The sequence below is a fragment of the Trichosurus vulpecula genome, chromosome 9 (genome assembly GCF_011100635.1).
Source record: "Trichosurus vulpecula isolate mTriVul1 chromosome 9, mTriVul1.pri, whole genome shotgun sequence".
Taxonomy (NCBI): Eukaryota; Metazoa; Chordata; class Mammalia; order Diprotodontia; family Phalangeridae; genus Trichosurus; species Trichosurus vulpecula.
The window spans coordinates 57,311,027-57,325,562 of NC_050581.1; the positions used below are offsets into that span (position 1 = coordinate 57,311,027).

Here is a 14,536-nt window from a genome sequence, read left to right on the forward strand (position 1 = left end):
GGATGAGCCCTAATCCCCTAGGGACACTAAGAGAACTGAGCCTTGGAAGGTGGTTGGCGGCAGCTCGATGGATGGTAGGCCACAAAAAGGTTGGATCAAAGGAGAAAATATGTGTAAAATGCTTTGAAAACCTTAAAGAGCTGGGACAGCTAAAAAAAGCACTAGATGTGGAGTCAGAGGACCCGAGTTCAAATTCTAACCCCGATGACTACCGCCTATGGGACTTTGGGTAAGTTACTGAAGCTTCCTGGGCCTCAGTCTCATCTGTAAAATAAGTGGGCTGGACTAGAAGGCTTTTGAGTCCCCTTCTAGCTCTGCACCTAGGAGCCTACGATTATTACTGTTTGCTAACTCTTGCCATAAAATGAGGGCTGGACTGGGGTGCTCTCTCTCGAGGGTTACTCACCACTCCTGGGGTGGGCAGAGGTGTCAGTATATGGGAAGATGCTCTACCTACGGAAAGGTGACCAATGGGGGAGGTGCGGGGTTGATTTTCCTCAACAGCAGTCTGAGAATTTCAGGGAGACCCATTCCTCACAAGCCTTAAACAATTTGATTTATTTTAAAGGAACTGTTTTTTTTTTTTTAACAGCATATTAGCAAGCTAGAACACTGAAAGATGGAAGGGGGAGAGATGTCCCCAGAGGGATCATTGTTTTAGAAGTGGGAGGGATCTTAATAGCCATTTAATCCAACTTCCTTATTTTACAGATGAGGAAAATAAGGCCCAAAGAGACCGAGTGACTTGCCTAAGGTCACAGGGCAGTATGTGGCAGGGCTGAGATTTGAACCCAGGCTCTCTGATTTCAAGTCCACCCAGCTTTGTTTGGCCATGGAATCCATTATCAGCTTGAGCTCTCTTAGGGGATGGGCTGCGAGTTGAGGACTCCCGGATGGGAGAGGGAGGGCTATATCAATGGAAGAGGGAGTAGAAGGGGCTCACATTTTGTTTCCCTCTTTTGGTGAAGTGGCATGGAAGCTGTTACTCGGCAAAGCAGAGCCGGGCTTGGCGATGAATGGGCTACCACTGGCAGTTGGTCTGGAAACAGGCCTGTTACTGGTGCTGGACGTATTTGCCATTGAGGATATGGAGTGCTGGAGAGTTCCTGAAGTCAGCATGGGCTGCAAAGCAAACTGTTGCAGGACGTGGGCTGTCATGCTGGTTCTGGGGCGTAAGGCTGTAACAGAATAGAAGATTTCCCCAGCCCCTGGAATCTTGCTTTTCTCCAAAGCACAATATCCCTGTAAGGCCAGCAGAACATATCATTATCTCCTTTTAATCAAGGAAGACCCTGAGGGCCAGAAATAATGGTTGGCTTGTCCAAGGGAACCTGATTAGTTGGAGTTGTGCAGAGGGTTTGATGCCACTTGGCCCAGATCACTGAAAGCTTAAATGATTTGCTAGATCTCCTGAGCTTTGGGCTGAAGATCTTTCTTCTACCCCATGTGCCTTCCCTTGGGTCTCTGGGAAGCAATGTTTAGGCTTAAGCAGTCAGGAATGGAAAAGTAAGGGTCACCTTGTAGCTTTTACTGTGGTTAAAATTAGTTCAGTCCAAGTTTTGTTTGTTTTTGAGGCAATCAGGGTTAAGTGACTTTGCCCAGGGTCACACAGTCAGTAAGTGTCTGAAGCTACATTTGAACTCAGATCCTCCTGAGGGCCAGTGCTCTGTCCACTGCCCCTAGCATCTCGCTGCCCCCTGCCCAGTCTTCAAGGAGGATCTCATCCAACCTGACATTACAGGAGGATGGTACCAAGGACAGGAGGTTGAGGGCTTCTGGACTTTTTGCTGTTAAACGAACCACAGGAAAATTGGCGATAATGATAATAAATAGTGCTTATATATAGCACTTTAAAGTTGACATACAGGATATCATGTGACTCACAGTGATGCTTTAAGGTAGATACTATTATTTATCCTCATATTACAGATGAGAAAATAGACTGAGAAGTGGTTAAGTGATCTACTGAGGGTCACGCAGCTACAAAGCATCTGAGAGCTCTATATACTACACCACCTAGCTGTATAGAGGATAGGCAAATAGGGAGAGGACTTCCTGTTCAGGTCAGAATCTTCTTTGGCAACATACAGTTGTAGGGAGTTGCCTAGAACAGAAGCTTGACACCACTGGCCTAGATCATTGAAAGGTTATGGTTTGCTTGGGATTAGGCGGTCAGTGTGTGCATCCCAGGTGGGACACGAAGCCCAGTCTTCTCGACTCTTAGGTCAACTCTCTACTATACTCATACACTGTGGCCTGGTGGTGGTGTTTGGTTTTTCAGGCATGTCTGAGTCTTCATGACCCTATCTGGGGTTTTCTTGGCAGAAATCCTGGAGTGGCTTGCCATTTCCTTCTCCAGCTCATTTGGCAGATGAGAAAACTAAGGCAAACAGGGTTAAGTGACTTGCCCAGGGTCACAAAACCAGTAAGTATCTGAGGCCAGATTTGAACTCGGGAAGATGAGTTTTCGTGATTCCAGGGTGGGTACTCTATCTACTTTGCTACCTTCATGCCCTGCCAACTCTCTTTACACATAAGAAAATAAATTCAGTATCACTTTCCACTGTGGATAATATACCTTTCAAGTACTTCAGCCCCTAACCCTAGGCTGCTTGTGCTCCTCTTCCAAACCCTTCTCTGTTAAGTTTACATGCAGATGAAGGGGAGAATCATAGCACCTTTGGGTTCTAATGGGACAGGTGAGATTGTTTAGAATGTCCAGAATAAGAACGGAAATGGTCCTTTTTTAGGGGAGAGTGAGGCAGGGAATCTGAGGCCTACTTACCACATTCTTCAGCACCCCAAGACTGTCTTAGAGTTATGGCCCCAGAAGGAGATCAGATTTAGGGAGACATTCTTTACCCCTTCCAATGGGTGATAGAAGAAAGTTCCTCCCCTTTGGAGAGGAGGTTGGGCAAAGCCTTCTTTAGTAGGAAGAGAATAGGAAAGGCTAGAAACTCAAAGAAAGGCTTCTGGACAAGAGGAGTAGTGAGGAATTGATTTAGAACTAGGAAGAACAGATAAGTACAGAGATTCAATCCAGGGATTGGGGCCCCAGGAGAGAGGGATTAAGTGAAGACTCACTAGGGTAGATGCTACTAGAGATACTGGAACGTACACGCTCATATCCACTGCGGGATGATGGGGGCTTTGGGGTCTTTAATCCTAAGGAGAGAGAAGTAAAGGAAGAGGTGAGCAAATGAAAGTTTGTTGAGGTTTCTCTCAGTTTCTTCCTGTCTGAGGAGCACCCCCAGATCCCTTCTCCCAACCTCGAGGCTGTGGCCTATGCCAACATTTGACAAAGCCATGGCTGTGTTGTCCTAGACTTTTGCCCACTTGCTCACCTGTCAGAGCTCTGAGATAGTAGGGTACAACCACACCTCCTATTCCTCTCCACATGTGATCTTGTTTTGAGTCAAACGGGGTCTCCTTCACAAGTCATGTTTATTCCCCATTCCCCATCTTTGCTCACTCCATTCTACCCATCCTGCAGTATCCTCCCCACTGCTCTCAGTTTATCCAGATCCAATCATCCTCTTGCTTAAAGGCCTCCTCAGCTTTCCAGAGTTCTTTGGCACTCATTCTATCTATCACTGATTTGATGACCAGATTTAGAGCCAGAGGGGTTGTAGATGTTATCTAATTGCCCTCTTTTTCCACAGGGGGAAACTGATATCCAGAGGGGTTAAATAATGTGCTCAAGGTCACAGAGGTAGTATCAAAGGTAAGACTTAAATCTATAGCCTCCAAATCCAGTGCACTTTACACTGCCATGACGCCTCATCATATATTGCTTCTTTGCTCTGCCACTTCACCATTTTGAGTCTATTTGTCTTTTCTTTCCAACTAAACTGTAAGGTTCTGGAGGGCAGAGGTCATAGCTTATACCTTCTTGTCACCTCCACATTACCTAGTACCAGGCTGAGGACCAACTGGGGGCTTCAATGACTGAAGGAATCAACCAATGAATTTGGGTTCTGGCTTGAGTTGGGGGTGTTTGTGATCGCCTACTCCTCAACTGAGATGGATCTAGCATGGGCCACTGAATGGGACAAAACTTAGCTGCCACCACCACCACAGTGACGTAACTTGAAAATCTGGCCAAGGAAGCCCCTCTAACAATACGTTCGGGGTGTCCCAAAAATCTTTAGTGCAGTTTTATGCTTTGATAGTTTAAAAGCTTATGAAAACTTTAATAGTTTAAAACTGCATTAAGAGTTCTGGGACACCCTATACATATATACATACATACATACATATGTATGCGTGTATATGTCTGAGTATGTATACATGTATATGTGTGTGTGTATAGCCTAGAAAGGTTGTGTATATGGAAGAAGAGAGTTTCCCCATTGCTACACTCATAGGGTCATAGATTTAACATTGGAAATGATCTCAGAAGACATCCCACTCATTTTACAAATCAAATTTCTGGGAGTGACCCAGAGAAGTTAATGGCCTTAAAGGTTCTCTCAATCCTATAATCCTAAGTAGCAGAGGCTGCAATCCAAACCTGGGGCTTCCAGATCCAAACCCGGCCCTCTGTCTACTGTACCATGCTGCCTATCAGTCAACCTTGATGTGCTCTTCCCAAGGCTTGGGTCCTGGCAAGCTGGAAAGGATCTCTAATTCTGAAAGGTGTTGGCACCTTGGCACTGTATTCAAGGTGGCTGCTTCACCCTACAAATGATACTTTAAGGTCTTCAGAGCACTTTACATTTTACTTGACCATTGTAGTCACTCCATGTTATAAGTGAGAAAACAAAAGTTGAGACATTAAGAGATTTGTCTAGTGTCATACAGATAGTAAATGGCAGATATGGGGCTTTGAACCCAGATCTCTCCCGAGTTTGAGCCTAGGGCTCTCTCTACTATGGCATGCTGTCTATTTTAAATATTTTTATTGGTGTCTTCTGTATTTATGTCATCTTCATCTCTTAATATGTGCCTTCTCCCCTCCACTGCAGCAAGTCATCCCTTCTAACAAAGAATAAAAAAAAAAAGAAAATCAATTCAGCCCAACAAACCCACACATCAATCGAGTCTGATAGTCTACGCAATATTTTATGCCCATAGTCCTCTACCTCTGCTCTGTGGGGCCAAGCTTGGTCATTAAAATCACACTAATGTTGCTTCTTTGATAATGCCGCTGATCAGGGGGCTCTAGATGGAAGGACCTATGCCAGGCTACTTCCTTATTCCAGATACCAGAGCTAAGCAGGTCGTTTGGGGCTGGGAGCCTCAGAAGCACATGAGGGAAAAGGAAGGTGAGGTTCTCAGGGGGTTGGTACATCTGAACCCTCAGGCCCCATTCAAACCTGTCACAAGTCATACCTGCCAGGTCCTTCTCAGTCATAACAGCACGTGGAGCACCATGAGAGTCCATCCTGCCTTTGTACATGACCCCATTCACTCCCAGAATGTTCACTTCACTCTGGGGAGACAGAGACAGCCCAACCCCAGCCCCTGGGTTATGACTCCATCCCTTTACGAGAAGAGGGGAAGGGGATGAGTCCTTTGCTATATTCCTTTTGCCTTCAAAGGCCGCTCAGCTTTCCCTTCCCCAGAGATATATTACGCCCAATTTCAATTTATTTTGTCCTCCCCTATGACCCAAAGTCCCAGTTCTTTCATAGGCGCTAGAGAGGAGCCTTTTCCTCATCTAAGGCCTGGGATGGGTCTAAGCACAGGAGGAGAGAGTTCAAGCCACCCACCCCACCCCACCCTGACTCCAGGATCCCAAACAGAAATCCTCATCTGGAACTTGTTGAACCAGAAGCAGGTTGCACTCACATTCTCAGGAGGAAATACGGATGGATCCCCATATGGGTAAAGAGTGGTGAGGTTTGGTATCTTCATGACCCGCCTCAGGCTCGAGTTGTTATCCCAATATGACTGGCCATCTGTGCCTTGTTCAGGGAGGTCAGTCATTTCCTGCGTTGGTTGCTGCTGCTGCATTCGTTGCTGCTCTCTGGGAAAAGACGGTTGATGTGAGGAGGGGACCAACCTCCTTCCCAGCTCAGACTGAGCCCCAGGAGGCCACATTGGGTCCTGACGCATCAGGTAGCCTGGCATGAGAAGGGCTGGTAGAGTCATGGCTGGTGGTTCAGGATGTGTAAGGAAATTCTTAGACTAGGCCTATGAAAGCTTCTGGGGGAGCAGTAATCTGACTAAAACTGGACAGGTTTGCTCTTCTTCAGGCTGCAGCTCCCTCAGTCCTCGGCAGCATCTTCATCAGGGTTACTGTGGGGAAGGATGCCCTTTGGTGGTGATGGTGATGGAGGCGGGGAGGGGGGTGTTGTCAGGGTGCCTCTCATACTCCTGGTTTGGACTCTCTGTGCTTTTTTTCATCTCCCATGGCACATGAGAAAAAGCACTGCGCTTGAAATCAGAAGACATGGGTCTGAGTTCCGGTTCTGACACTTACTAGCTTTGTGACCAGGGACAAGCTACTTAAACTCAATTTTCTCGTTTGTAAAATAGAGACAATACCTGCACCACCTACCTGCCAGAATAGTTGTGAGGAAAGTCTTTTGCCAACTGCAAAGAGCTATATAAATGTGAGTGATTATATCATCATCACTGTCATATTATCATATAGAGACTGGGGGGAGGAGGGAAGTTGGGGGCCCACCAGAGAGTGGTAAGGGGTAACAGGGGTTCAGGTGGTTTTAGTATATTCTCTAGCTGGGAACCAGGAATGGATCAATGAGCTCCGCTGGGTAAGGAAAAGCGCTGCTGAGGTTGGAGTTTCAGTCTTCAGGAGGATCAGTGTTGTGTGGTGGTTCTGTGCTGTACCCTCATCCCTGATTCACCATGTCACAAAGCTGTCTAACATACGAAGAGGCTTGGTCACAATGGGGACCAGACCAGAGGGTGTAGATGACTCAGTTCAAACCGCAAGTTCTCTGCTGTTCAATTCGATTTTAAAAGGATGAATTAAGTTCCTATTGTGTGCAGAGTGCTATGGTAGACACTTGCGGAGAGACATAATTTAGTCAAGACATGGTCCCTGCCCTCATGGAGTTTAAAGTCTACTAGAAACATATAGGGCTATCTAGAATACACGATAATATACGCCACGTGTATTCGATTGAAATAAAGCGCTATATGTTGCTGACCAAGTTATAGTATATGAATGTGATGGAATAATTCTGTGCTGTAAGATATGATGAAGGGGAGGGTTTCATTGGGAAGACTCGTATGAACTGATACAGAGCAAGATGAACAGAACCAGGAGAACAATTTATATAGTAACAACAAAACCATAAATACAAATAGGTGTGAAAGACTTAGGATCTTTGATCATGCAATGGCCAGTCGTGATTTCAGAGCACCCAGAATGAAATATGCTACCCACTTCCTGATAGAGAGGGGATGGAACCAGGGTGGAGATTAAAACATATACTATCTATATGTATATATAAACATATGTGTATATATGTATACATACACACACATATAAAGGAGAGCAACAATTTGGGAGTTTGTTTTGCTTTACTAAATACTTTTGTAACAAAGGATTTTTTTTCTTTCTTTCTCAGTGGTGGGGGGGAGGCAGAAGGCAGAGAAGGTAGATCTTACCATTGACTGAAAAAAATAACACTTAATTTAAAAAAAAGAGTTGGAGGAGAAAGCACTATACAAGAAATGAGGAGGTCAGGGAAGGCTTCCCAGAGATAGAAGGTAGATAGATTTTCAGTGATTGAAAGAAACAAAATTTACTTTAAAAAGGTGGGGGAAGCATTATACAAGAAATGAGGAAGTAAGGGAAGGCTTCCCAAAGAAGGGAGCATTTGTGTTATGCTCTCAAGGCTGGGTTGGAATTCAACAAGCAGACATTCTAGGTATCTGGAACAGACTGAACAAAAGCAGGGAGGAGGGAAAGTGCAAAACATAAGTGTATACACAAATACACACATGCACCGTATATACCGTATTCCACTGCATAATCGTCGCCACCGCATAATTGTTGCACCCCGTTTTCTCAGTCCAAAAATTGGTTTATAACCTTTCGCCACATAATTGTTGCATGGTATAATTCTGTTCGTCATGTCGCTTAAAAGATAAACAGAGCAGCAATGTATTCTCCAGTGGCATATGGATGTGTATTTATCTCTTGTGTATTGTGAGCCAGGAGCCTAGAATTCTCAACCCATGTACACTGTCAATATTCAATTTTAGCATATATTTGCGAATATCCCATGCATCCTTATCTCACCAAAAACAGTTTATTAATAAATTATTTTTAAGCAATGCCAGCACAAATTTTTAAAAACAAAAAAGCTTCACATAATGGTCACACCCCACTTTTTTGCAAAAAATCTGGCATAAAATCTGTGACAATTATACAGTGAAATTACATATGCTGGGTTTTTTTTTGTTTGTTTTTTCCAGGGTCATACAGCTAGTAAGTGTCTGGGGCTGTTTGAACTCAGGTCCTTCAGACTCTAGGGCCAGTGCTCTATCCACTGCACCACTCAGCTGCCCCTCATGCAGGATATATTTATGACAGACAGGAGGTCTTGGTTTACTCAGGACAGTGTGTGTAAGAAGCAATAAGATGAAAGAAGACTAGAAAGGTAGGAGACTGCAAGATTGTGGAGAGCCCAGAATATCAGGTGAAGGAGACTTTGCTTTGTAGGCAGTAGGAAGCCAATGAAGTTTTTTGAGCAGAGAAGGGAAATGAAAAAGGGTGTATCAGGGTGGAAGGAATAGCGGCGTATGGAGTCAGAGATCCTGAGACTGAGTCATGGCTCTGCCATTCACTATCTGTATGACCTTGGGCGAGTAACTTAGTGTCTCCAGGCTACATTGCTTCATCCATCAAATGAGGGATTCGGACTAGGGGGCTTCCAAGTTCCAGGAGAGTATGAGCCGGGATGGTGTAGAAATAAAGAGAAGGGGACATTTATAAGTGATGTGGGAGAGGTGGCATCAATGGGATTTGTAAAGGACTTGAGATGAGAGGAGAGGGACAAGGAAGCGTCAAAGAGAATTCCAGGGCTCAGAACATGAGACTGATGAATGGTGGTGTAACTGGCATGAATAGTGAAGTCGTAAAGGGGGAGAAAGTCTAGGTGCAAAAATAATCATAAACTCGGTTTTGGAAAAATGAGAAATCCAAATTGAATTGTGCTGGAGAGAGTTGGTGGTGCCAGTGTGCAGCTCAGAAAAGGGCTGAAAATAGATTTGAGGCATTCTGTGTAAATGAGATTCCCAAGGAAGAAAGTGTTGAGAGTGAAGAAAGTCAAGGGCAGAATCTTGGGAAACACTCACCTTGAAAGGGCAGGGAAAAGGACAAGGAGCCAGCAAACAACAGCATGAGAGAGTGAAAAAGGCATTGGAACTAGAACAAGAGGCCCTGCGTGCAAATTCCAACTTTGCCATTTATAACCTGTGCAACCTTAGGTAAGTCAATGGACTTTTTTGGGCCTCAGTTTCCTCATCTGTAAAATGAAGGAGTTGAAGATGATCTCTAATGTCCCTCCTAGCTCTAAACTTATGATCCTAAGGAGACAGAAGTGTGTTTAGAAGGGTTGGAGGAGCTCGGCAAAGAGGTGATACAGAACAAGATGTACATTTTCAGACCCAGTCAATGTGTAAATTTGTTTTGCTTGGCTATATGTTTTTTGTTACCAGGGAGGGCTTCTATTTGTGGGAGAAGAATAAAAAGAAAGTTTTGAGGGGGAATAGTGTTTGTGATACCAAAAAGGAAGGGTGTCAATCAAATTTTTAAAAAATACACAAAAAAAGAGCAGAAGGTGAGACAAGCAGGATAGCATTGGTATTACTGTGTTAAATTTAATATTCTAAAAAGCCATGCTGTACACAATAGAGATTCATGGTTGCATGTCTTCATGCATATTAAGTTTATAATAACAATTAAAAAAGAAGTAGGAGGAAGAAAAGGAAAGGGAGGTGTTTCTGAATGAAGCTAAGGAGGAGAGAATATCCTGGAGGAGGGAGGTGACTGACAGCATTAAATGCTACACAGAGGTCAAGGAGGAAGAAGACTGTAAACAGAAATTTGGTGATTGGGTGGCTAATGTTGACCTTCCAGAGGGCAGCTTCATTAGAGTGGTAGAGGTAGAAACTAGATTGCGTGGGGTTTGGCATGTTCAAACAAGTCAAAGTATGTTTCCTTCTGAGACAAAAAGCACAGTGTTATTGTTATCAAACTATGTTCCAGCAGGGTCAGACTGTCTCCACCCAACTGGTGAAAAATTCCAATGATGCCAGGCCACTGGATGGGACTTCGGGTCCTTAGTGATTTGGGCCTCTGACAATATTGCTGGGTGGAGATGGAGTTGGAGGCAGAAGCCAGCGTTCAGCCTCCATGCTCACTCATTCACTCATACTTTTCCCCTCTCCCCGCTCCCTTAATGTTCCCCCACTAGAAAAGCATAGGCTTCGGCATAATTTGTGGGGCACATACCTTCTGGGGATAGGTCAACCCTAAGTCCCAGTGGCTGACTGGTGTTCCACATAAATTCTGTAGAGTGGAACTAGGTATCCAGCATTCTTCCAAGGGTGATTCATTAGAAGGGAAGAGTAAGGCCTGAGGACCCAACAAGTCCTTTCCATGTCCTAGAGGTCTGGGGAAATTTGGTGTATGGTTCTCCAGACTCCATTACCACTCACCTTAATTTCAGTCGCTGTAGATATTCATAGCTGTTTGCACTGAGTGGCCGGGCACGGGGGCACGTATTTGTTTTATGGATACTAATCATGTGCCTGTTAAAGAGGAGTACAGAAAAATAAATGGGAATTCCCAACAAAATACCATTACCTATATTATTATGGGAGAGAGATGGAGAGGGGGAGAGTACAGTTGAGAGCCCATCTTCTCAATGAAGATTAATTCATAGAGTAGAAGGGAGGAAGTAATAAACTCATAATCAGATCTGATTAGATTTGTGCACTTCTCTCCAACTTGACAGGCCCATTTGAAAAGTAACCAAAGGTCCTATTGAGAGCTTTCCCAGAACAAGCTTGCTCTGCGCTATGAGTTGGGACAGCTAGGTGGTGCTGTGGATAGAGAATTGTGCTTGGAACAAGGAAGAGTCCATTTTATGAGTTTAAATCTGGCCTCAGACACTTACTAGCTGTGTGACCCTGGGCAAGTTACTCAATCATGTTTGCCTTAGTGTCCACATCTGTAAAATGAGCTGGAGGAGGAAATGGCAAACCATTCCTGTATCTCTGCCAAGAAAATCCCAAATGGGGTCACAAAGATCGAAAAATGACGGAATGATAACAAAAATGCTGAGGACAGGGTTATGCTAACTCTAACACCTAAAAATCACTTGGTGGGCATGACCTTGAATGGTACACTGGAAGGAGCAGGGAACCAGAAGTTGAAAGACCTAGGTCTGGTTTCACCTCTGTCACTCATTAGCCAGGTGACCTTGAGGCAAAGCACTTAACTTCTCTGGGACTAGGTTACCTCGGTCCCTCAGATGATCATCTCTGTTGGACCTAACTCAGGCAATCAGGTTCTTTGGAAATAAAAAGTGCTTTACAAAAGCAAGGCGTTATGCCTTGCAATAAAAGGTGTCTAGGAGTCAGAGCAGAGAGAAAACTATGTGAAATGGTGCCCCCTGGTGGGAAGGGACTTTCACAAAGGAGTTGTGATTCCCAAACTAATTGGGCCAAAGAATGTATTTGAACTTGAGATCTATCGACAAAACAAATAAATAGTGTTTCTGGAGGTCTGAAGGGTAGGAAATAACCTGGGATTAGGGAGGAGAGGGTCTAGTCAATATTGGTGCAAAAAAGAGGAAGTTGAAGCTTATTTTCATAGGGCAAAAAAGGTAACATTTTATGTATATTTAGTTATTTGATATTTTGGATTGGAAAATATTGCTAGTAAAAGCACTTTCTCACAGAACCCCTATTCACATTACATGGAACGACAGGGCTTTATGGAACACATTTAGAAATACTGAGTTGTAGCAAAGCTTGGATAGCGGTACTCACGGGCTTGTCATCATTTCCACAGGCCGGTCACAAGAGATGCATTTTACCCGATCAAAGAGTTGCCTGAAATAGACCACACACCCCAAGTCCAGCCAGTTGTGATCAACTTCCCAGACACATTAAGAAAGGGACCCTAGAGAGTATGGTTGGGAGGAGAGGTTGGTGTTGTTCTGCTGGGTCCCCCTAAAAGATGGCTAGATTGTAGGTCTGGGGGGGAACATACAGACCCAAAGAACCCAAAAGGAGGCTCTGATTTGGATCTGAAGACCAACAGGTACCTAATGTCCTTGGTATCATCCTCTGGTTACTGTGTGTTAAGGGAGTGGGGCAAGGCATTGAACCTACCTTCCCTCCACCAAAAATCCTTGCCTCATTACACTTGAGTATATGAGCTAATCTGACAAAGTACTGTAGTCAAAGCTAACTTGTATAAGTGGGTTAACTATGTTCCATTTCTACCTATCCTCTCCAACTGAAGATACAATGAAAGGCAAAAGACAGTTCCTGATCTCAAGAAGCTCACAATTTAATGGGGTAGACAATACACAAGTAACTTATGTACAAACAGACTATATATAGGATAAACTGGAGATAATAAACAGAGAGAAGGCACTAGGAATAAGAGGGATGGAGAAAGACTTCCTGTAGAAGGTGGAATTTTAGCTGGAGCTTAAAGAAAGACAAGAGGAAGAGATGAAGAGAAAGATCCAGGTATAGGGGACAGACACTGAAAATGCCCAGAGCAGTGAGATGGAGTGTTTTGTTTGAGGAATATCAAGGAAAGAGCTTATGTGGATTTTAACAAGGACCTTCTAGAGACAAGATGCCTTAATCCTAAGGAATGACTCTAATGGCTGGCTGGAGACAGGGGTAAAATGTGGGGGCAAAGGAACTATGTATATGGCCAAGTATTCTTCCTACCTTGCTAGGGACCATTCCCTGCCCCTCCAGTGACACTTTCCTCTCTAGAGTCCTCAGCTTTTTCTTTTATTTACCTCTGGCCAGTGGTGGGATTCAGCTGGTTCACACTGGTTCAGCAGAAGTGATACCTAATTTTATGTAATCAGGGTTCTCTCTAAGGTGGGTGTCTGGGCAGCCCCGCATGTGAAAATCACAAATTTACATTCCTTACTCTTTTTTAACGTTCATCTGCGCAACAGTGTTTTCTAAGTGCCCATAGTAATGTTCATTCTGTCCATAGGTGAAAAAAAATTGATGGTAATATTTATTTATTAATTTCTTAAAACTCATTATACCTTTGATGAAATACTACATTTTAATTCCCTTGTTTTTGTTACTTCAGTAAGCTAACATACAACGTAAAGAAAAAAAGTGCCAAAGTGTCACCAGGGGGTGACGAGCTGTCATTTGTTTCCACTTTGTGTTATGCCCCAAATTCCCCCGAGATATTATGAGTACGCTGGTGTTCCCTGAATGGTGAAACCAATAGGAAGCTGGGACCCAATGAACCAACAGAAATAGAAATTTCAAGGGTTATATTATCGCCCATTTCGGAAGCCATGGAAGTAGAAGAAAAAAAGAGTTAGAATAGGTAGAATGAGTTTTGGTTCCGCTTATGTTCCAACATTGGCTGCTGCGGTCACGTGGCTGCTTTTGCTCCATAAGGATACTGCTTACTCTGAGTTTTGGTACATCTTTTTGTATACATAAGAGGGTCATTGGGGCAGAGAACTGGTTGTTAATTTATTTGAATTCCACCACTGTCCCTGGCCCTCACTCAATCTTCAAACCTACTCTGAGGAAGAACTCAAGGTTGGGAGGATCTGGGACCCTTTTCCCCAAAGAGACCTAAGACAACCATTTCTTAGCAATGGGAGAGCTTGGGGCAGGGAGAACTAATGGTTGAAAGGGAGCTGGAGAACTTTGGAAGCTCACTTCTTAAAGCCAGCAGCACTGTCTGCGTCAAAGCGAGGGCCTTCGCTCAGGTTCTTTTTAACAAATTTCCAGATATACTCCATCTGTCTCTTCACAGGATCTAGGTCCATGTGGCCCAGCTGTAAGAGGATAAAGGAAGGAGCAGAGATTTAGCTTTGGATATTTGAATTTGATGGGTTATTTAATTGATAAATATTTTTAAATTACATCTCCTACCAGAGGTGTCAGAGGGCTGCACTTGAGGACCTAGAGGGCCACATGTGGCCTCGAGGCCACAGGTTCCCACTCCTGTGACTTAGACTGTAACCTTTGAAGGTAGGAGCTCCTTTACACAAATACTTTTATCACATACTTCATTCATTTTGTATTCATTTATTCACTCAACAGACATTCATTGTTAAACACCTAATAGCTGATGGAATGATAAAGATTTATAATTTCTACCGTGTATATGAAAATGCTTGTTTTATTAGGTATTCATTAAGTCTAGAATAAAAAACATTAATAATAGGTTTGCAAAGTGTATCCTATACATTATTTCCATGATTTCACCAGATCCCACGACAACCTGGTGAGGCGGGCACTACAGGCATTATTATCTGCACAGATGTGGTGCCCGCTCTGGTAGGGGAGAGGAGACACAAACTCAACCTTGATA

At 43.9% G+C, this 14,536-nt stretch overlaps 1 protein-coding gene across 1 annotated transcript in view; it reads right to left on the minus strand.

Annotated features, from left to right (window-relative positions):
• Positions 1-939: 939 nt before the first annotated feature.
• The window catches only part of C9H16orf96 (chromosome 9 C16orf96 homolog), a 61,111-nt gene continuing 47,514 nt past the window's right edge, over positions 940-14,536 (minus strand). The window contains exons 13-20 of the mRNA XM_036737465.1: positions 13,879-13,997; positions 11,983-12,045; positions 10,645-10,737; positions 7,936-8,058; positions 5,794-5,971; positions 5,335-5,434; positions 3,085-3,165; positions 940-1,178 (exon numbers count right to left, since the gene is read on the minus strand). Of these exons, the coding sequence (XP_036593360.1) occupies positions 940-1,178; positions 3,085-3,165; positions 5,335-5,434; positions 5,794-5,971; positions 7,936-8,058; positions 10,645-10,737; positions 11,983-12,045; positions 13,879-13,997 (996 nt within the window). The remainder of the gene's footprint in view (positions 1,179-3,084; positions 3,166-5,334; positions 5,435-5,793; positions 5,972-7,935; positions 8,059-10,644; positions 10,738-11,982; positions 12,046-13,878; positions 13,998-14,536) is intronic.